This window comes from Clupea harengus, chromosome 8 (assembly GCF_900700415.2).
Source record: "Clupea harengus chromosome 8, Ch_v2.0.2, whole genome shotgun sequence".
In the NCBI taxonomy this organism is placed as follows: Eukaryota; Metazoa; Chordata; class Actinopteri; order Clupeiformes; family Clupeidae; genus Clupea; species Clupea harengus.
This window is the reverse complement of record NC_045159.1, coordinates 10,535,118-10,558,227: the sequence shown is the minus strand read 5'-3', so window position 1 is coordinate 10,558,227 and position 23,110 is coordinate 10,535,118. Positions and strand designations below refer to the sequence as shown.

Sequence of the window (23,110 nt, the reverse complement as noted above, 5' to 3'; positions counted from 1 at the left end):
TCTAACCTGCCTGTCTTTCTTCTCTGCCATATAGTAGGACCTTAACCTGCGAATGCTGATGACTGTGACAACATTGTTACCTATCACCGTAACCTATAATTACATATACTGTACATGTAACCCAGGCAAAAAATATTAAAATAAATAAATTATTAAAATAAGTGGTGTAGTTTTAAGAACGGCAACTAAAGTCATGGAGACAAAAGTCTAATGTGAAATGTCAGGTAGGATGCAGTGTTTTGTTTTGGTTTTGCATGTGCAATGATCTGGCTAGTGATTGGCCACTATGCACGACTATCATGATTACAATATTTTGATTGGCTCAGTTCAATCCTTATCTTAGTCCCGTTCTAACGGATTGGGAAAAGTGAACTTGGATATCGTTAATATTTCATTTTAGTATTATATCGTTTTTTAATTGTGTTGACATTGATTGTACTTACATAATATGAACTGCCTTACTAACCTATTAGCCAGCTAGCTAGTAGCTAATTAAATCAGATGACAGTGTGAACTGCTTCTGCTAAGAAGACCTTGACTCTGTCCACACCCGACAAATACACTGGCTTTTAAATGTTAATAGATAAACAGAATATATCAGTAAGAGTGAAATACAGAACCCCATCGCACAACATTAGGCTGATCTTTCTCCCCCTCACTCTGCTGCCTGAAGGCTGGGGTGTTACATTCATATAAGGCAACTGAGCTCTGTCCACTCACTTAGTGGTGAGTTAGTTCCTTGAGAGGAAGGGGAAAAGAGACACAATCTCCACTGCTGCCGCCGTTCTTCCACCCAGTCTATTTACAAAAAAAACCCTGCTTACTACTGCCCATTCCGACCAAATTATTATGCACAAATCCTACTCTGCTTATAACAGATACTGTATGCCAGCCTATTTATCCGCAATATAAACAAATGCCATCATTTACATAGTTTTCTGCTTCATTGCTCTGCTTATCCTTATAATAGTAACTATGAGGACACCGTATACCTGCTAAGCTGTTCTACAACCAATACTTTGAATGCTGGCTATCTCCATGTTTATCCGCTATCAATTCTGTACATTTCATTCACATACCTTCCACTTTGTTTCTCAGTCTTGTGTGCATCATGTACACGTGTCCCATGTCTGCTAATATGTTATATTCTCTGAATCCATCCACTTGCTCCTGATCTAATGGTGAAGTCAGAATTTGTGCGCCAAGCCCCATACATTGTCAAATGTATAAACACATCTCAAGCTTTGAGACTTACGACAGATTCTCAACTATTATCTTTCTAATAATAAATGATAATGATTAACTATAATAACTCATAAAGGCATGTGCAATGCCTACGTTAACATTAACACACCGTCCACCTGTTCAGTTTTAACTGCTATCCTCCCATTTTCACAACTTCCAAGTTGGCATATGGAGGAGAGGCTACTTGTTATTTACATAAATTAATACAAATTACACTAAATTGTTCTTCTAGAGTGAAAACTGCTGTCCTATTATTTAAAGTTATGCAAACGACTCCGGAAAGCATGGGCTTTCTAACTGCTTAACAAGAATAGTAATACAACCTACCATAATTAGTTAGGCCTATTCCCTCAGCAGCACATGGTAATTAGAAACGATCTAATGGACCGTGAACGGTGTAGCCTATGCGGGATGGCACACAGTTATCTGATGTGGCTAGTAACCGAAAACTTTATACAAATGGCTTTTGTTTTGCTTGTAACCAATTGATGCTGAAATGTGATGCTCCCTAAGCTTCCGAAGCGTATGGTGCAAAAAAGCACTACGGTAAAACTGATGGGAGTTTACACGACACCAGTACTAGTATAGGCTACAGACTATAAACATAACTAAGGCAATATATTTTACATTCAAGAAACCAGAACCAATTGGATATTCACTTACCTGTTTGTGGGCAGCTAGTATAGTTGTACTTTGATATTTTTCTTGCAGTCTCTTGCTTTTGTAGACTTTTACCTGGTACTTAGTCACCTCTGCAACGTAGCGCCCGTTCCGCTTCTGTGATGTGGGCATTCCAAGCGTCACATTTCGTGACGAGTCGCCTCGTATGACCTCCCGTTACTCTATGAAATAAAATATTCAAAATCACTTGAGGTGCAGGTGAACTTTTCCAAACTATATTTCCCGTGAGTATATTTATTTTAAAATAATTGCCAGCAATATCTGCAGATTGGCGATGTAATAGAATGTATAAAGCTGCCTTCTCGCCGTCGCGACCCCTCTGATCTACCTCGAAGCCCCGCCACTGTCAGTATGTGTCAGGTAGCCTAACTATGACATCACAGTCGTAGATTCATTATCTAAGTTCAAAAGAGTTTTTGTCATTAATGTGCAGCATCGTAATGACCCATCAACAACAGTTTGGTGTGGTTTAAGTTTCAAGTGTAGAGTTAATGTAAATTATCCTACATAACAAACTGTGCAGACGATCGACAGACAAGTGTCGCTACTGTGAAAGCGTCGCCTCTTGAGGACATTTGCCTTCACCTGCGTCGATCTGAAACTATTTAAATCACACATACAGTTTTGTTAAATAGCACCTGATTTTCTTTACCTTGCTTTGTGTGTTTTCTTTGGGCCAGGTAAACCCCTTAAGATGAAAATGGTCTTTTTACGATTGTACCTATTTCCCTGCATCTGATCCCTGAGTCATTCATCTACTGGTTTTCTTCTCGACACATTCTCAATTGTATGGGCGTGGCACACTTTTGACGTTGCAAGACGTCAAGTTGCTAAACACGATATAAGATGTTCTGACTTTTCTGTAACTTTTTTCTGTCTGTCCTTTTGACCTGTCCATGTGACATTGTATACTGTATTTCATCTTGTTACCAATCACATTAAATTAAGTTAAATTAGCGAACTAACCTCATTCTATGACTTATTCTATGACTACATGAGCCTTTACACTGCCTTACCCACAACTGTTTGTCCTTTGTGCCGTAAGTGGGAAGTCACTGTATTACAACAAATGTCAAAGATTGCTGTGAAAATGCCCACAGTGTTTTCACTCGCTTGTTGATGTTGATGAGTATCACTGATTCTGACATTAGATATACATTTTATTCTAAATTAAAATAAAGCTTTCGAAAAGTTGCATATATCATTGCTATACATGACATTAACTGTATCAAAAGAGATCATTGCATTCACTAAATCATTAGTAACTGGTAACATTGACTCTGGGCGATTCATTCTGTATATTAAACTCTACTCTACAGAATGTGCCTTTAGGACCAATAAAAAGTTACATTGCAAATATAAAAGGGAGAAGTGAGGCCAAAAGGACCACATGAAAGACACAGACAGGATGCCGTCTTAGAAAGCTATCTCACCCTCCCACCTCACCAAAGCACATCATTACAGGGTTTCTCTGCAGGTTCAGGGTCACTGGCAGAGTTCCATTTAGTCATGCATTTCAGCAGTGAAGTACACTTTCTGCAGTGGATCTGGCCTCATACACTCTTCTTTGAACACTCCAGGATGATCAGCACAGCTGCCTGTGTGGTGGGGACAGTTTTTAGCTCAAGATAAAATAGTTCTCAGTAGGTCCTTACTTATTTTAAACAAAATCACACTAAACTAGGGTTGGTTGTTGAGACAGGGATGTTACACACATGGACAACACTTCACATCCCCTACATGGCCTACTGGTCAGACAACAGTGTTTCTACATGTGATTTAATCTACAATAAGCCCAGAGAGCCCCCAATGTGATTTCATTGTGGGAAAGAACTAGACTGTATAGTAGCCTGCTCCCTACTGCCGATTTGCTGCCACTGCCACATATCCTTAACAGACACATGGGGGAGGTCACTTAGGCTTCTGTTTCGTTTTCCTCACACTTGGCTAAGTTTCGTTTCTCCACTTCCCCCTTTACTTGCTCTCACAGAGCGTTGCTCGTTAAAAAAAGTTAAACGTTGGCAGTTCTCTGTACTCCCATTAGCTGGCACATCTTTAATATGACCTCTCTGTCGCGCTCAGTACTGTTGTTGCAGTACAATCAAGGGAAGAACTCAACTCAAAATATATATGTGTAACAACATTTTGAAACCACTGAGAAGCTCTATATAAAACAAATATTTTTACACACCCATTAAAACATCTAATTTTATGGTCACTGTTAAGTTGTCATTTTGAGTTTGGTTTCTTAATAAAGTGCCTGGGCTGCAAGTATTTTCCTTAACGAGTGGAGCACAAAACACAGTCCCTGCTGATCACAATAGATAACACCCTAGACACTCACAGGAAGATAGACTGAGATCCAATAAAGTGCAGATGAATTTAATGAGGCATCCTATATTTCAATCCCAGAGAGATGGAAAAGCACAGCCAGAGAGTCACAATAAATACATCAGAACTGCTTGCATAGTAGTTAGTGCAAACCAGTTTAGTTTCCCAACTTGTTGCCCCTACAGCTACAATAGTAAAGTACATTTATATTTTTCTCCATGACAATTAACTCTAAACATGATTCCAGTTACGAATTAACTGTGATCTCAGGATACATACAAAAAATGTTTTCTTTTTCTTATGCCATATATTGTAAATTTGGCTCATACACATTGTGATCATATTCCATCCTGCGTGTGTGTAGTGTGTCCTGGTCGCCTCCATATATATAACACGTGTGTGTTGCTGTGAGTTGTTCGTGCAATAAAAACTGACTGCAGTCAGCCTTGTTTGTTATGTGCTAGTTGTAGTTAATGCACAGCCAAGTTATTGTCAGCTGGACTACCTTGAGGACAATCTCCTTTTCTGACTCCAGTTCAGTGATGGGAAAAAAAAGGTAAGAAGAGGAATGGACAGACAAATGGACAAGAAACTGTCAAGTTGCAAACTAAATATGCACATATGGGATCCCATTTTGCCTGCTTGCCTTGTACTTCACTTGTATGTCATTTTGGATAAAGCATCAGTCATCAGACACAGGTACTATATGTAAATCACAATGTGATTATCTTTATTACATTTTGGGAAAGAGATTATATCCTGTAATCCTGTCCCATTCCATGTTACCAACGGTTTTCTAGTTTCTCCTTTTTGTTCTTCCATTTGCGTAGTGAGTGTTTCTCATACAGAATTTGATAAATGTGTTTGACATTCCTGTAGGAGGACTCCCATTGTTCAAACTTCTCGTAACGGATCCTTCCTTTATTAAACCTATGAAGGAAATAAATATGATATTGGGCTGGCAAATACACTCAAATTTTCCATGCTCATATCATGCTATTTAGTTTATTCCATATTCTACTTCATGTTTACGCATATTTCTATTTTCATTATGCCCATGGCAGGGAATTAAGTCAAAGTATAGCTACCCGTATAATTCCTCGATGGTATAATCCATCATAGGAACAAACTCAATGAAGTATCCACGATGAAAACCCTGAAATAAAAACAAATAAATAAATAATTTAATTGATTTGTAAAACCATTCCATATAATCTTATTCTCCCTATGTATACCCACATTTTGCAAATATAAAGCTAAATATTGCAGTCTTCAAGTGCTCTATTATGTTGACATAGTAGAACTGGATATTTAAAGAATTAAATTACTTTAGGTCTGAAGATGTGTATGTCTCTTAAAATGGCATGTCTTAAGTTTGAGTGTATACCAGTGGAAAAGACAGTTTAGTGTACACAAGAGAACTATCTTGCTGCCGGCCTCTTAATGCACCATACTGCAATGCAGATTTGGGTGCCCTTTCGTTAAAAAAGATGCCCTCTACAGTGCGCTTACGTTTGGGAAAATATCCCTGATGGGCAACCTTTCAATAATCAAAAAGCACGGTGAAGTGCCCGCTAGGGTGAACTATGTAGGTAGAGACATGGACATAGGGTGAACTATGTAGGTAGAGACATGGTTTCCAAATGCGTGCGACCTCCAGTGAAGAACATGAGACATAATAGGCCTAATGTGCCCTGTAAGGTACTGTGTCCTTACTGTGGCGGAGACCGCCCACTGCACTGCATTCTTACCTTTTTCCTTATTTAGTGCACGATTCAATCAGGACAGACACCCAGGTAAACTAAACAAACTAGTGCACTAATGATCGCCTAAATAAGAGCAGTTCCAATCGCCATGGCTTATCCAAGGTAGTCAATGTAGTCCAAAACATGCATTACCAAAATGGCTACAGGCTATGGCAGCAAAGTTTCACACAAGCCGCCACTAATGGGCTCCAGCAGATGTAAGCATCATAGCCTACCATGATTGCGAGGCATATTTTACCCTGGCAATAGCTTCTGGCTCTAAGCTACTAAATAAGCAAATAAATTGTTCCAAACGGTGTTCTTTATAGTTGTATAACAACAACGTCAGTAAGACCTGAACACACACTCTCTCTCTCTCACACACACACACTAAACAAAAAGCTACAGATAACACTGAGGGGAAACACTCATAGGCTAAAACCACAATCGCAAATTGTGATTTCAATTGAAATTGAAATTGATGCTTCACTGCATATTTATAATATATATAATTAATAATATTAAAAATTATAGGCTATAATGGAAATCTCAAAAGCCTCTGCTGTAGCCTTGTTATCATAGGACAGCATGCACAATTGTGCTCTGCTGATAGGAGCCCTCTGGATGTATCAGGTGCCCTTCATTTTTTTCCCTAGCCCCTGCCCCTGCCCCTTCCCCTGGCCCTGCCCCTGCCCCTGCCCCTGCCCCTCAGAGTTCAGTCTGCTAATGGTATACTACTATTATGCAAGGGAGTTAGTTTGAGGCTCTATCCAGTTACCTTACCCACATGACTGGATTTCTAATAACAACATTTGGACATCAAGCATCCCACTGATCAGATTGGACATGCTATGGGTTCCCAAGTGTGAGCTATTCATCACATTTCCATTCTCAGTCTTGTTGTTTTCAGATAATGGTCACTGGTGAGCCAAATGGTGGTCACTAGAGGTTGTTCATATTTGAGCTGACAGCCAATCAAATAAACCCCTCCTTTCCGTGCTCATGAAATAACATTGGACCATGAGCCTCCCTTGTTTTTGATTGGCTGGAATAATGTATGGCTTGATCTGAACCCAACTGTCTCCCATTTACAGAGTCTTAGACAGTTATTTCCTATTCTCTTTAGCATTATTGTGTTAGTATTTATTGTTACACTAGGTCTCTATTGCTACTAGCTTGACTGTTCTCTCCCTTGTATGTCGCTTTGGACAAAAGTGTCTGCTAAATGACTAAATGTAATGTAAAAAATTTAAGTAGGACATTTTCTATTTTTAAACTCTGTTTTTGGAAACGGTGAAGTATTTCAGTGAAACATTTACATGCCGTTAAAGAAAGAAAGTAACAAAGTAATAGACCACAGTATAAAAACTCAGACCAAATATTGATTTGATTTTGTGTTGCTTTTTTTGTTGTTGTTTACTGCACTTTGTATGTTGTTATTTGAGAAGTGAAAACTATTCATGTCATTATTTTTGAAAGCATCCTCACATTACAGCATTTTGCACGGTACTGTGTATATAATTCATATAGAACCACCAATTAAACTCACACACAATTAATGCATAACAAAGATCTGGAGAATCACATACCATTAAAACATAAGGATACATCTCCCAAAAGCCTATATTGATGTTGTCGATGATGACTGGATTTATTTTCCTTCTCATAGCATCCAAAGCTGAAGCACAAATACACGGTGTGTATAAAGATAATGTATATAACAATATGTAAAATGAGAAGGCATAATAATGAGAAGCAAAAATATATTTTACATGAAGACCCAGAATTTAAAAAATTACTTTACCCTTCTCCCGTGCCTCTTCATGTGCTTTCCAGAGCTTTCTGGTATCAAAGTTGACTATATTGCCACCCGGATAATCTCTAAAGTAATCATCCGTACTCACTATAACCCCATCTTCATACATTTCAGACAGAGCTCTAAAGACAAGAAGTTAGCATTTTTTTATATATATATATATATAAATAGTGTTCCACTTGAATAAACATTCCTCATGCCAACTGGTTTGTTTTATCAAGTTAAAAATCTATGTGTCTCTGAGCTTAACCAACATCAATTTCTTTTCCTTAACATTAGCATACCATGATCAAACACTTAACTTAAAACTTACTTTGCTTTGTCTGTCTTTCCTGATCCAGGCATACCTCGGAGAATGATCAGCTTTCTCAAACGTTTCTTCCCCATTTCTGTTGTGTGAGTTTGTAATTTTTTTTTTATATATATATAAATAGTGTTCCACTTGAATAAACATTCCGCATGCCAACTGGTTTGTTTTATCAAGCTAAAAATGTATGTGTCTCTGAGCTTAACCAACATCAATTTCTTTTCCTTAACATTAGCATACCATGATCAAACACTTAACTTAAAACTTACTTTGCTTTGTCTGTCTTTCCTGATCCAGGCAGACCTCGGAGAATGACCAGCTTTCTCAAACGTTTCTTCCCCATTTCTGTTGTGTGAGTTTGTACTCAGAGTTAAGTGGTATCACAGGGGTGTGTCCAACGGTTACAGCCCTTTTGAATGTGTGTTGTTAGCCTAAAACAGGTTGATGCTGCAGAGACATTGACTTCTCATTTGTGGTTTGGCTACAGGAAATAAACAAGATTGGGTCGGAACTTTTCTGTTCAGGAGGTACAACAGTCTGTATCTAACAGTTTCATACCCCTTTGATCACATATTCAATGTTGAGCACTGCATTGTTTTGGGCACCATCGTTATTGGTACTGAAGTAACTCTGACAGTAGTACAGAGACAGTGAAAGGGGGCATGCTGTGTATGAGGCTATTCAACTAAGACTCTAGAACCTTACCTTTGTTTAGGCTGGGAGTAAGGATATGTCACTCAGGCTGACTCCACTCACCTTACCAGTCACCAAATCATCAGCAGAGACATTACAAGAATTTGCCACAAATAAAGTACACACAGACCGAAATGAAAGAACATCATATTTGACGCTAACATCGTTGTACCCTGAGGAGCACTACATCAGAGTACATCAGAGCTATACACTACATCATGACATTTTTAAGACTAAGTTGATTGTGTATTACCTGTAAGATAAATTCAGTTCAGTACGAATTTATTAACAACTTATTCATATTAACAATGTATAGGCCTACAGTACCAGTCAAAAGTTTGGACACACCTTCTCATTCAATGGTTTTTCTTTATTTTTTATTTTTTATACATTGTAGAACAATATTGAAGACATCCAAACTATGAAGGAACACATATGGAATTATGTGGTAAACTAAAAAATGCTCAAAAAACCAGAATATATTTTATATTTTAGATTCTTAGATCTTTTTAGAAGTAGCCACCTTTTGCTTTGATGACAGCTTTGCACACTCTTGGCATTCTTTCAATCAGCTTCATGAGGTAGTCACCTGGAATGGTTTTCCAACAGTCTTGAAGGAGTTCCCAGAGGTGCTGAGCACTTGTTGGCTGCTTTGCCTTCACTCTGCGGTCCAACTCATCCCAGACCATCTCAACTGGGTTTAGGTTGGGTGATTGTTGAGGCCAGGTCATCTGACCCAGCACTCCATCACTCTCCTTCTTGGTCAAATAGCCATTACATAGCCTGGAGGTGTGTTTGGGGTCATTGCCCTGTTGAAATACAAATGATGGTCCCACTAAGCGCAAACCAGATGGGATGGCATGTAGCTTCAGAATGCTTTGGTAGCCATGCTGGTTTAGTATGCCTTGAATTTTGAATAAATCACAGAACAGTGTCAACAGCAAAGCACCCCCACACCATCACACCTCCTCCTCAATGTTTCACGGTGGGAACCACACATGTAGAAACCATCCGCTCACCTCTTCTGCGTCTTACAAAGACACGGCAGGTGGAACCAAAAATCTCAAATTTGGACTTATCAGACCAAAGTAGATTTCCACTGGTTTAATGTCTTTCCTTGTGTTTCTTGGCCCAAGCAAGTCTTCTTCTTGTTGTTCTTCCTCAGTAGTGGTTTATTTGCAGCAATTCCACCATGAAGGCCTGATTCACGCAGTCTCCTCTGAACAGTTGATGTTGAGATGTGTCTGCTACTTGAACTCTGTGAAACATTTATGTGGGCTCTAATCTGAGGTGCAGTTAATCGGCGGTTTCTGAGGCTGGTAACTCTAATGAACTTATCTTCTGCAGCAGAGGTAACTCTTGGTCTTCCTGTCCTGGGGCGGTCCTCATGAGAGCCAGTTTCATCATAGTGTTTGATGGTTTTCGCTACTGCACTTGAGGATACATTCAAAGTTCTTGAAATCTTCCGGATTGACTGACCTTCCTGTCTTAAAGTAATGATGGACTGTCGTTTCTCTTTACTTAGTTGAGTGGTTCTTGCCATAATATTGATTAGAATTGTAGTCGAATAGGCCTATTCACTGTATAGAACTGTGCACCAACCCTGCCTCTGCACAACACAACTGATGGTCTCCAACACATTAAGAAGGCAAGAAATTCCACAAATGAACAGTTGACAAGGCACACCTGTTAATTGAAAACCATTCCAGGTGACTACCTCATGAAGCTGCTTGAAAGAATGCCAAATGTGCAAAATTGTCATCACAGCAAAAGGTGGCTACTTTGAATAATCTAAAATATAAACCATATTCGTGTTTATTTAACACTTTTTTTGTTTACCACATAACTCCATATGTGTTCCTTCATAGTTTTGATGTCTTCAATATTAATCTACAATGTAGAAAAAAAATTTAATAAAGAAAAACCATTGAATGAGAAACAAACTTTTGACTGGTACTGTATATAGAGACACAAGTATGCATTAGGACACAGTGTGCAGAACAGAGCCTGAGAAAACAGAGAGTCATCTGCTTCAGTTTATCTGGCTGGGACAAGGTCAAGTGGGCAACCCCTTGACCATCTGCAGAAGGGAGTAGAGGTGCTCACAAAGCCATGATTGTCACCCAGAAATTTTGGTTATTGCTGCATAATATACAGTCCCAGAGAGGCGTATACCTAGAGGCCCCCAGGAAGTAACCTCAGTGGATCTGGACTTAAAAGATAGACTTTTTTGTATGTGTAGGAGAATGCATTCTGGCGTTGACTGAACTCTGTGTGAAGTCAAGTCAAGCTGTATTTGTGTCACCATTTACCAGTAAAACGTCTCTTGTTACAACCAAATGCTTCGTACTGGTGGTCTCTCTCTAAACCAACACACAAGAGTAAAAATAACTCTTACATACCGCATAAATGGTTTGTAATATAAGTATATTGTGAGCAGCTGAAATATTATTCTAAAAACTAAGCACTAATAATCATTCTTTGGGAACATTGCTTGTACTGTAGTGTTCTTTGTTAATCCAAGACAGGCTGTTTCTTTCATTTTGTTTCACTTTTATTTTGCTATTTTTTGCCATTTTTTTTCTTTTCTTCACACATTGAGGTGTTTGAGATGTACTTTGTCCCTGTATATTATATCAACTTCAACAATTGATAAAAAAGTAGTTTACATTACAGCCCATCCACTTGGAGATAGCAGCCTTGAAAACCAGTTCACAGTCAGAATAAAATTAGTATCACCCTTATATTTATCAGGTTTGTTACTATCAATAATCTATCACAGCTGAGCATACCTACCTCTAATGCCCCATATGGAGTTGCACAGTTTTCTCTGGTTGCTGGTAAACTGAACATGGAGTGTAGTGCTGTAGTCCTATGGCTGAGTCTACTGCCACAGTACTCATGAGAGACTGGGGGAAAGTCCCTCAGAAAGTGGTGATTCATGCCCGGGCATGTTCAAAAACTAGAGAGGAAGTACCTATTTAGTGTGACTACTGGGCCACTAAGACGCTTAAAGTCTTCTGTTACAAAGAAGGTTGGTAGAAGGTCTTGTGACTATAACCATAACATTTCTGATGTACGTATCTCCAAAAGTAGCTTTGTTGTCTCCTCTGGTATGTCAAGAATTTCCTAGGACCCCTCTCTCTGTCTAGATTAGACCATACATCAAGTGGAGGTGTGCCTTTGGAAGGTCTCTGACACTGAGGAAGTAACCTTTGTTCAGAACGCTGACGCTATCAGCGGCATCCAGCTGTGCACCCTATTGCGCAGGCCACTCATGGGACTTGGGGACCATAGAGAGGTCACCCAATCAGTTGATCCCAGAGTTCCATAGGGACGCATGGGCTGCAGGTGCACAGCTAATGCCCTGACAGTCATTGGCTACCCCAAGTCCGGTGTCATGGCTCCATATTCATATCATAGTCGTAATATTCATCATGTGTATACTATATTCGTTCTTGTTGTACATAATTGTTCATATTTGTATGTCTTTGTTATTTATCATTTCTGTAGAAGCCACGGTTCATCCTAATCAATATTCACGGATCATTCTATCATTTTCATCTTATTCATGTCTATCCTTTACACAGATCATGATAACACGGTTCAACAGTCTTTCTATATTCATCCTGCCATTCATGTCTCGAGAGAGTGTGTGTGTGGAAATAAATCCAGTTCTTACTTTGTCATTGGGACTTTGACATCATCTGTTCTTACCGGACAACCTGTGGCGATTGGCACCTATTCCCCTCAACTAGCATACAGATCCTTTTGGGATTCATTCAGTCAAATATCCCCCTATTTTATAACCATTCATATTTTTCTTTAAATATACAGATATAATTCAGATATAGATTGACAGTTTGATGCAATTTATAGATTCCAAGAAAGGGGTGATGGTGTAAGGAACTTGTTAGGTGAAAATTCACGCTTGGACTTGTGTATAAGTATCTCTTTTTTCAATATGCATATCGGGCTCACTCACATCTTAGCAGACGAGAGAGAAGCAAAGTTAAACAAATCACACAAGGTTTATATAGGTTGAAGTTGCCGTGATTCTGGCGCCAACACACTATCTGGCAAAGATAACCATGCGGTTGGTTCCCACATCTGAGGTCATCTTACTATGCTTTTTGCAAACGTTTGGGTATACAATGTTCCAGATAGATTCTGCTTACATATTCTAGTTTAAGCAAACATACAAAGCCAGAAAGGTCAGCACTTAAGAAAACAAAGGCATGTGATTACCACACATTCATGCTTGATTATAGTTAGAGTTTTACATTTCTCTATCAGAACTACTTTCCAGACCAGCGACAAAACTGGGAGTAAGCAAACGTTTCTGTGTGTTCATCTTTCTGCGCTTTGCTGAGTTTTATATTTAATTTAAGGACCTAATCTTTGTTAACATAATTAACCTGATTGTACCTTTTTTGGAAAGTATTCAGCACTTGTAACTGCTCTGTTAATGCAATATTATCATCAGTAAAGTCAAGATGACTTGGATGGGTAAGTCCTTTCACTAGCATGATTCGCTCTAATGAATGGTGGTGGAAGTACCTCATGTTCAATGTGCTGCTAGGTTAGTGTGACCATTAGGAAATGTCACTGTAAGACTATATATGTTCTACCCATGTTCTACCCATGTTCTACCCATGTTCTACACATGTGTATCCCATCTTATGTTGATATGTGTATTCGTTTCTCTGTCTAATTTACGCCTTTGTAGTAGTGTAATAATGTGGACATTCAAGGATGAGAGACACCTAGAGACAACTACTCCTGACTGCCTGATGTCCAGAAACCTGGCTTGATTTGGGGACTCTACCGTTAACTATGCAGTTCTATTTAATCTGTAACTCAATAAACATTTTCCAGATCCTGATTCAACAACACCTGTCAAGTCTTTTATTCAGTTATTTATTTTCAGATTGGTTCAGCTCAGTTAAGGAACACAACCGCAGTATAAATGAACTAAGGGGAAAAGTCATCTGATTTCACCAAAATCTAACACCTCTCTTGCTTTTTATTAATCTGGTTTATTCTAGGTATAGTGCCGCTTTGGATTGTGCCACGGCCTATTTCTAGATTTAGGTGTATTCCACAGACACAACTTGTTACTAAGCTGGTGTAGGCTCAGAGCCTGTAGTGCTGTTACTCCTACACTCCCAGCTTCTGTGACCAAACTAGTGCAGGGAGCAGGAGGCGGCTCAAGGTCAGGTTGACCATTCGGTCCAACCCAGAGACTGAAAGGCAGTCCACCACTGTATAGTACATTGTGAAAGTTCCTCTACAGCTTGTGATTTGTCAGGTATACCTGAAGTCTTCTATAGCTTTTCGTCATGTATTAAGCTTTGGTTTGAAACTAATCCTAGTCATGCATTACTTACTTGGGTACTGTGACTCTTGTTGATAATTTCAGCTGTAGTGGAAAGCATGAATGAAAACTCAATAATCTGTGTGTGAAGAAAATAACATTTCAGTAGAATCTCCATGGTTTGACAAACTACTGAAATGAATGAATGTGCACTCTGTGTTTAAAACGTGTGTTAAGTATAGCAAACATACTGATGTGTGAAATGTATTAAACTATTAAAATATATATATTCTAAACTGAGCTTGGAAGTAAGGTTATTAGGGGAGCTACCCACTTGTATCCGGGGAGCTGGCCTTGAAAACAGTTGCAAGAAATAGACCAAATACAAAACAAATATTTCTGGGCCAAACATAACAGAGTAACAGAGACAGAAGATAGAGATAAGAATGTCAGGAAGTGTGTCAACCCAGTGGCTCAATGGCTCAAAATTGCCGAGTCAAAACTAAAGGTTCGCCGGTGTTTTATGATCCAAAGCTCATCGGCCCTAACTTTAAGCCAGCAGGTCTTCTCTCTTAAATACATGTCTATGACAAACTCCGCTGCGATGTATGGTGGCTCTGCACTTCTGATTACAACAAACATGAACACATGTAAAAAAAATAAATAAATATGGATAACAGTATGCATAGGCTCACAATATTATCTGAATTTATTGAATGATGAGTATGAATGATGCATGACTTTCTGACAATTGTTTTTTCATTCCAATAATAACAATTCCCCCTCAAGGAGGGAACAGCACACACATGCCACACTGGAGGGTCACCAGTCGTTGTCTATCATTTCATCTGTATTCTCCCAGTCCTCTTGTGAATACTCGTCATTCAGGATGTCGAAGATGTTACTTGCTTCCTGGTATCGCGCACTCATGCTTTCCAGTTTTTTAAATGGGATTTTACGTCCACAATTCCTGAAGAATACATTTTATAGTGTGAGAAAATACACCACCAAAGTATAACATCAAAATATCAAATTAGCAAATATCTGAACTGGTGTTCTGATACAAACTGTACAAAAATATGGTTTTAGGGTCATGTGACGAGACATGGGCTCACATACCAGTATAACCTCCCAAGAGTAGCATCACGGGTCATTGCAATGAATTCAATCCAGTAGCCACGGTGAAAACCCTACCAATTCAAAATGCAATAAATCAGGACACATGATTTTAGCCTCTTAGTAAAAGTTGTCACTGTTCAAACTGATTTTTGTGTAGTGTGTGTAGGCGTCTGTTCAGATATATAATCCATGACTCATCTCTATAATGGGTTAGGTACATTTCATTAATTAACTGTCTCTATGTAGCTCAGCCATGAGTTGAGTTTGTGACATGAGCTAGCCTACTAAGCTGTCCGTGATAAATGTAGGTTACGTAGAACCAGTAACATATTATTTTAAGTTATGGTTAGTAATGGTAATTGCAGCATTGAGAGTAAGAACACATACAATGGTGAGCATCAGAACATACCATTAGGACATATGGATACATCTCCCAGAGACTCAAGTTGGTATTGTCAATGATGATTGGGTCCACCCCTTGGTCCATGGCTTGTAGAGCTGTCAGATTGTCATATTGTGTATTTTAAGCGCAACTAAATAAGTATATTTATATGCAAGAAAATGCATGTAGACTGGACTGCCACCCACAAACAAGATAGGCCTAGTGTTATTTAAATGAATACACAAACAAACAAACAAAAACATTTTGTAATTGGATTACCTCTCCCCCGTGCCCATATGTGTGCGTCGTTAAGTTGTTTAGGATCAATTCTCTCTATGAAGCCATCATCATCGCGGAAATAATCTTTAGCACTGATGATTTTTCCTCCACACTCATCCTGAATGTTTCTTACATGACAAAAAGATGATATAAACCCGAAAGAAGACAACATACTGTGTACCACAAGTTTGACTTTCATTTTCCTGACGTCACACGTACTAACCGAGGTTGTGTTTGGTGCTAAAGGTTCATAATATATAGTTTAAAGTTCATATAGTTATGGTTTCATCTGTATCTTAATGAGGTTAACAATCTGTAATGTAATGTAATGAGGGTAGCCTATATGCCGACATGGTTAAACCGTATTCTGCTTCGAAGAGGCGACGTGCAAAGCATTCGTCTCACTTTATCGTGTCAGAATTTTGAGTAGACGATGGTCACAAAACTTAAGGTTTACCTCACCTGCGTCGATGTGAAAGAATCATTCATACAGTTTGGTCAAATAGCACCTGTTTTTCTTTACCTTGCTTTGCGTGATCTTTTTGTGCCAGGTAAACCCCTGAGGATGTAAAGGGTCTTTTTACGATGGTATTTCTTCCTCCCCATCTTCCTTCCTCAACAAGTTTTCTTCTCGACACATTTTTGATCGTGGCGTGGGCGTGGCACACATTTGTCGTTGCAAGACCGTCATGTCCAATGTGTGATTGGATTCATCAAGTTGCTAAACTCGATGTAACATGTTCTGACTTTTCCTGTTTACATTTTCTTGAAATTTGTCTATGTCCATGTGACATTGTATACTCTATTTCAGCTTTTTACCAATTATGTAGTTAAATTACCATCATTCTATGCCTTCTCCTATGACTACATGAGCCTTTACACTGCCTTACCTACAACTGTCTGTCCTTTGTGCCGTTAGTGGAAAGTAACTGTGCTACAACAAATGTCAAATATTGCTATGAAAATGCCCACAGTGTTTCCACTGGCTTGTTGATGTTGATGAGTATCACAGATAGTGACAGATTAGATATACATATTTTATTCTAAATTAAAATTGATCTTTCGAAAAGTCGCATACACCATTGTGTTAGATTAATATATAGACGTTAATATGAATGAGACAGACACCAGCAATTAGAATTGATCAGCGCTTTATCTTTTGCAAAAGAGGGGGAGTGTCACAACCAAATATCATGAACAAACTCCAAAGATGAGCTGGGCGCAGCCAGTGTATATAGTTCATGTAGTTCCTCAAAACTTGTTTCATAACATTTTTCTGAGACAAGACGTTGACCCTTGTCTGACCCTTGTCTGACCCTTGTCTGAACAGTAGGTGTCTGACAGCAAAAACAACATGTATCATTTCAGCAAAGTGTCACAATCATTCATATCGCAAGAGTTGGTTCCTTAATTCAGTACATGTAAGCTTTCAGATTAAAAATAGAATAATAATGTATTACATTTCTCTATCACATTGCTGTACATTACATTCAATGTATCAAAAGTAATCATTGCATTCACTAAATCATTACTAACTGGTACCATTAACTCTGGGCAGTTTATTTTGTGTATTAAACTACTCTACAGAATGTGCCTTTAGTACCAATGAAAAGTTACATTGCAAATGTAGAAGGGAGAATGAGTGAGGCCAAAAGGACCAGGTGAAATCTATCTCACCCTCCCACCTCACCAAAGCACATCATCACAGGGTTTTACCTCAAACATTTTTTTTTCTTTCAATAGACAAAAAGCATTTTTAAGTGCCCGCTAGGGTGAACTATGTAAGTAGAGACATGGTTTCCAAATGCGAGCAACCCCCAGTGAAGAACATGAGTCATAATAGGCCTAATGTGCCCTGTAAGGTACTGTGTCCTGTTGAATGAGCCACAGAGAAATGGACACACCAGCCAAAGAATCTATCCTAATGCATTTCAGGCTTAGGCCATGTTTGATAAACATATAATAAAAATGTATGCTTGCTGAAACTGCTTAAGAGTAAAATAATAGAATAAAAAAAACAACCGTTGATAGAATAGAGCAGTGGTTCCCAAACTTTGTACAGTCCTGTACCCCTTCAGACATTCAATCTCCAGCTACGTACACCCCCCAGGGAATAGAGCATGCTGTGCTAAGATTAGTTTGAGTGTCGTAAGAAAATATGCTTGAATGTCGTGAAAATGTCGTGTGTTGAGATATACCAGACATGAGCAAGACATGAGAATAGGAAGGGGAAGGAAGTGTACATCGGGCCCCCGAGTGACGCAAATGTAGGTAAAGATAGAAAAACAAGTAGGGGAGAGGCGAACACATGCATGTTGAAGTGTATGCTGCAAGGAAGACGCTAGTGACCAATAGAGAAATAGCACGCAGGTGGCTCTCTCTCTGACTTTGGTGGACTCTTCTTTGGTGGAGACTTTAGCATCTTACGAGCTTAGTGAGGACAGTTAGACTACCACGTGGAAGAGTGGATATTCTTTAGTTAGAAAACCTAGTTGAACAGGAAACACATTTATCTTGATAGTAGTTTGCTTGTATCTTTGTACTCATTGTAATAAAACTTTGAGAAGCTTTTAAATACAAAACCTCGGTTTTGAGTTTTTAATGGAGTGAGTTCTCTCCACGCGTCTTACTGTACCCACCTCCCTTTATACACAAAGTCGAATCCATCAGTCTTCTCCAATTGTCTCTGCCTAATTGCCAGACACCATTCGGCACAGGGAGACTGACGACTGTGCGGAAAAGGTGAGTTGCCTCTCTAAAGGTTGCCTCTCTAAAGTCTAAAGGTGGCGCGTGGCCTATAACCACAAGGATTGACCGTGAAAGCACTTGAAATGCTTTAGCACTTGAAAAGCACGCGGTAATCTTGGTCGGTGGACACACCTTAGCGCAATTTCTACAGTCCTTACTGTGGCGTAAACTGCCCTGCATTCTTACCTTTTTCCTTAGTTAGTGCACGATTCAATCAGGACAGACACCCAGGTAAACTAAACAAACTAGTGCACTAATGATCGCCTAAATAAGAGCAGTTCCAATCGCCATGGCTTATCCAAGGTAGTCAATGTAGTCCAAAACATGCATTACCAAAATGGCTACAGGCTATGGCAGCAAAGTTTCACACAAGCCGCCACTAATGGGCTCCAGCAAATGCTAGCATCATAGCCTACCATGATTGCGAGGCATATTTAACGCTAGCAATAGCTTCTGGCACTAAGCTACTAAATAAGCAAATAAATTGTTCTAAACAGTGTTTTTTATAGTTGTATAACCACACTGCAGTAAGACCCGAACACACACTCTCTCTCTCACACACACACTACACAAAAAGCTACAGATAACACTGAGGGAAAACACTCATAAGCTAAAAGCACAATCGCAAATTGATGATCGATGTTTCACTGCATATTAGGCAAGGCTATAATTATAATTAATATTTTAATATTAATTTATATTATATATAATTAATAATATTAGAAATTATAGGCTATTATGAAAAGTTATCGGGTTTAGAGAGTTGTGTGATGCTTTATAGCTTGGTAATGCAGATTATTGACAGGACCTACACCAGGGGTGTCAAACTCAAATACACAGAGGAAAATTAAAAACTGGGTCCAAGTCGACGGCCGGTCTTATTCAATATGTATTGGGGGGGGAAAGATATACTATACTTTTTCATATGTGAACATGAACTTAAGTTTAACATAGGCCTAAAAGTATCCATCCATCTATTGAATCTGGGACAAGCAACCTAAAGCTTAGGCCTATTAGTCAAGGGCGTAGGTTTGCATATGGTCCATAGGGACTAGTCACGACCAAAGTTTGGGAAAGGCACAATTGTCCCCACCAATATTTAGTTAATTTGAATTGCCTGTTAGAAAAAAATATAACATAAGAGTGAAAAATAAATGTCCAAGTTTTCCAAATCGCCCTTGAGCCTGCGAGACAAGATGCTGTCATTTCATTGGCTGAAGAGGCTCACGTTCTCAGCACTACTAAAAGCTACTAAATACGCCAGGAAATAATAAAGCCTCATATTAGTATTTCTTTTGGTCTCAGCATTGATATGTTTGACCCTTTTGTGCTTTGTAGATAGGAAAATGCCACCAAAAAAGAAAAGAGACATACGAAGTTTTTTCACCACCCAGAGCGTAAGTAGCTATCAAGAAGCCCAGGTCGTTGATAGTTAGCTAGTAGGCTAACTACCCTATGGCATGCTCTTACTGATACAGTGCGACCCCCAGTGGACTGATAAGGAATAGCAGCTACTTTTATAGAAATGCAATTTATGTCTTTCTGTAATTTTCACACGTAACAAAGTCATCCGGCGGGCCGAGCTGGACTGGATGGGCCGGATCCGGGGGCCGTATGTTTGACACCCCTGCCCTACACTCTCTGGTGTGTGTGTGTGTGTGTGTGTGTGTGTGTGTGTGTGTGTGTGTGTGTGTGTTTGACCTAGACCGGTGTGTGTGTGTGTGTGTGTGTGTGTGTGTGTGTGTGTGTGTGTGTGTGTGTGTTTGAGGGTGACAGAGCCAGAGAGAGGGGAAGAGAAGGTGAAAATCCCACAAGCCTCTGCTGTAGCCTTGTTATCACAGGCCAGCATGTAAAAGGAGCCCACTAGAGGTACCAATTGCCCTTCATTTTTTTATTAAGTGTGAGCTATTCATCACATTTCCATTCTCAGTCTTGTTGTTTTCAGATAATGGGCAATGGTGAGCCAAATGGTGGTCACTAGAGAGGTTGTTCATATTTGAGCTGACAGCCAATCAAATAAACCCCTCCTTTCCGTGCTCATGAAATAACATTAGACCATGAGCACCCCTTGTTTTTGATTGGCTGGAATAATGTATGGCTTGATCTGAACCCAACTGTCTCCCATTTACAGAGTCTTAGACAGTTATTTCCTATCCTCTTTAGCATTAATGTGTCAATAGGAAATATCCTATTTTATATTTTCAAACACTGTTTTTGAAAACGGTGAAGTATTCCGGTGACACATTTACATGCCGTTAAAGAAAGAAAGTAACAAAGTAATAGACCACAGTATAAAAACTCAGACCAAATATTGATTTGATTTTGTGTTTTTTTTTTTTTTGTTTACTGCACTTTGTATGTTGTTATTTGAGAAGTAAAAACTATTCATGTCATTATTTTTGAAAGCATCCTCACATTACAGTATTTTGCACGGTACTGTGTATATAATTCATATAGAACCACCACTTAAACTCACACACACTTAATGCATAGCAAAGATCTGGAGAATCACATACTGTACCATTAAAACGTAAGGATACATCTCCCAAAAGCCTATATTGATGTTGTCGATGATGACTGGATTTATTTTCCTTCTCATAGCATCCAAAGCTGAAGCATAAAAACACGGTGTGTATAAAGATAATGTATATAACAATATGTATAATGAGAAGGCATAATAATGAGAAGCAAAAATACATTTTACATGAAGACCCAGAATGAAAAAAATTACTTTACCCTTTTAATTGGTATGTTTTATCAAGCTAAAAATCAAAGTGTCCCGAGCTTAACCAACATCGATTTCTTTTCCATAACATTAGCATAACATAAACAAGCACTTAACTTAAAACTTACTTTGCTTTGGTTGTGTTTCCTGATCCCGGCAGACCTCGGAGAATGATCAGCTTTCTCCAACGTTTCTTCCCCATTTCTGTTGTGTGCGTTTGTACTCTGGTATCACAGGGGTGTGTCCAACGGTTACAGCCCTTTTGAATGTGTGTTGTTAGCCTAAAACAGGTTGATGCTGCAGAGACATTGACATTTCATTTGTGGTTTGGCTACAGGAAATAAACATGATTGGGCCTGAAGTCAAAGTAGCTTTATTGTCAATTTACTTTGCATGTCAAGACATACAAAGGAATCGATAGGAGGTTTCCCACTCTCCCACGTCGAAACATATAAAGTGCACAGGCACAACAGGTAAGACAAGAAATGTCCTACATATAGATATACATATAGATATAAACATACTGATACACGTTGTAAGAAATATTCAGTTCAGTACAAATTGTATTTGTATAAGCGCCTGTCACGGCGAAAACCAGCCACTCAATAATCAAAAGGCCACATGGGTTGATTTGAGGTTTATTGTAGTCATTAAGCCACAAAAAGGAGATGGTCCATGGATTAGCTCGATCTCATTGTATGAATGTAGTCCAGGCAAAGTAGCGTTTTGTAAAAAGACAGACTAATTGTAAAATATTTTTTTTCAGCATAGATCATTTCTATGAGGTGTCCAGAACAACATACTAAAAGTCCTAAGAAATCCTAGTTGAGGAAATATGTTTAATTCTCATCAATCTGAATTTTTTTTTACTTTTCATGGGTACTTTCATTGTGTAAAGTTTTATTTTGATAGGAGTAAAGGAAAAAATTACATTTTTTAGGTGTATTTTTGCCATGCAATATTAGCACACATCTCAGATTGATGAGAATTAAACTTATTTCCTCAACTAGGATTTCTTAGGACTTTTAGTATGTTCTGGACACCTCATAGAAATGATCTATGCTGAAAAAAAAAAAAAAATCTCCCTGAGATCCTCCGAGACCCCCTGAGACCCCCTCCTCACCGTGGGTTTCTTGGAATGTGCCTGTGTCTTGAGGTTATGGTAGTGCAAAAAAAGCAATTGGGTAATGGCAGCAAAAAAACATCCTGTAAGATGTATTTGTTACATTAGCAGTGCAAGTAGAACAGTAAGTGGTTATGGTAAACGTAAGTGATAAAAGTGCAAGAGACAGTTTTGTTGCAGAGTCCTGAGTGATTTTAGGGGGGGGGGGGGGCTGAACAGACTGTGTGCGGGGTGGCTGGTGTCACTCGCAATCGAGGTAGCTTTCCGGGTGAGGTGGGTGGTCTATGTGTCTTGCTGTGTGTCCAGCTGTGTTCACTATGCGTTGCAGTGCTTTCCTGCGTTCTGTGCAGGAGGTAAAACAGTCTGTATCTAACAGTTTCCTACCCTTTTGATCACATATTCAATTGTGAGCACTGCACATTGTTTTGGGGACCATAGTTATTGGAGTAACTGAAGTACCTCTGACAGTAGTGCAGAGAGTGAAAGGGGGCATGCTGTGTATGAGGCTATTCAACTTAATCTCTAGAAATGTACCTTTGTTTAGGCTGGGAGGAAGGATATGTCACTCAGGCTGACCCCACTCACCTCACCAGTCACCA

General features: G+C 39.0%; 3 protein-coding genes across 6 annotated transcripts in view; all 3 read right to left on the bottom strand.

Annotated features, from left to right (window-relative positions):
- myo1ca (myosin Ic, paralog a) overlaps positions 1 to 2,719 on the bottom strand; it is a 37,157-nt gene extending 34,438 nt beyond the window's left edge. Inside the window, exons 1-2 of one of the 2 annotated variants that reach the window (XM_012828450.3) lie at positions 2,579 to 2,719; positions 1,909 to 2,085 (exon numbers count right to left, since the gene is read on the bottom strand). In XM_012828450.3, coding sequence (XP_012683904.2) covers positions 1,909 to 2,037 — 129 coding nt within the window. In that variant the 5' untranslated portion in view covers positions 2,038 to 2,085; positions 2,579 to 2,719. The remainder of the gene's footprint in view (positions 1 to 1,908; positions 2,086 to 2,578) is intronic. The other variant, XM_012828448.3, reaches the window with a different exon arrangement.
- A 2,238-nt stretch (positions 2,720 to 4,957) lies between these two features.
- On the bottom strand, positions 4,958 to 8,635 carry LOC105901032 (NEDD4-binding protein 2-like 1). 3 transcript variants are annotated; one of them, XM_031571806.2, is made up of 6 exons: positions 8,395 to 8,624; positions 8,132 to 8,207; positions 7,807 to 7,940; positions 7,592 to 7,680; positions 5,346 to 5,413; positions 4,958 to 5,187 (listed from the first exon to the last, which is right to left on the bottom strand). In XM_031571806.2, exons 2-6 carry the CDS (start codon positions 8,203 to 8,205, stop codon positions 5,040 to 5,042), a joined length of 513 nt encoding a protein of 170 aa, XP_031427666.1. In that variant the 5' UTR covers positions 8,206 to 8,207; positions 8,395 to 8,624; the 3' UTR covers positions 4,958 to 5,039. The 3 variants fall into 3 exon arrangements, with proteins under 3 accessions (XP_031427666.1, XP_031427667.2, XP_042564389.1); XM_031571807.2 differs by lacking the exon at positions 8,132 to 8,207 and having other exon boundaries at positions 8,395 to 8,635; XM_042708455.1 differs by lacking the exon at positions 8,395 to 8,624 and having other exon boundaries at positions 8,132 to 8,379.
- A 6,191-nt stretch (positions 8,636 to 14,826) lies between these two features.
- Positions 14,827 to 16,622, bottom strand: LOC116221460 (NEDD4-binding protein 2-like 1). Its single transcript, XM_031571802.2, has 5 exons — positions 16,439 to 16,622; positions 15,916 to 16,043; positions 15,664 to 15,752; positions 15,255 to 15,325; positions 14,827 to 15,105 (listed from the first exon to the last, which is right to left on the bottom strand). Exons 1-5 carry the CDS (start codon positions 16,519 to 16,521, stop codon positions 14,958 to 14,960), a joined length of 519 nt encoding a protein of 172 aa, XP_031427662.1. The 5' UTR covers positions 16,522 to 16,622; the 3' UTR covers positions 14,827 to 14,957.
- Between the last annotated feature and the right edge of the window lie 6,488 nt (positions 16,623 to 23,110).

Bases quoted from the DNA above. Each gene is read 5' to 3' on its own strand.
- LOC105901032 (XM_042708455.1), bottom strand. From the start codon at position 8,337: ATGTTGGTTAAGCTCAGAGACACATACATTTTTAGCTTGATAAAACAA. The intron at 7,681-7,806 runs GTAAAGTAATTT...TTTGTGCTTCAG, and splicing joins TGAAGAGGCACGGGAGAAGG to CTTTGGATGCTATGAGAAGG. The intron at 5,188-5,345 runs GTAGCTATACTT...TTTCCTTCATAG, and splicing joins ACCATCGAGGAATTATACGG to GTTTAATAAAGGAAGGATCC.
- LOC116221460 (XM_031571802.2), bottom strand. From the start codon at position 16,521: ATGGGGAGGAAGAAATACCATCGTAAAAAGACCCTTTACATCCTCAGG. The intron at 15,753-15,915 runs GTAATCCAATTA...ACAATCTGACAG, and splicing joins CATATGGGCACGGGGGAGAG to CTCTACAAGCCATGGACCAA. The intron at 15,106-15,254 runs GTATGTGAGCCC...TGTATTCTTCAG, and splicing joins ACTCTTGGGAGGTTATACTG to GAATTGTGGACGTAAAATCC.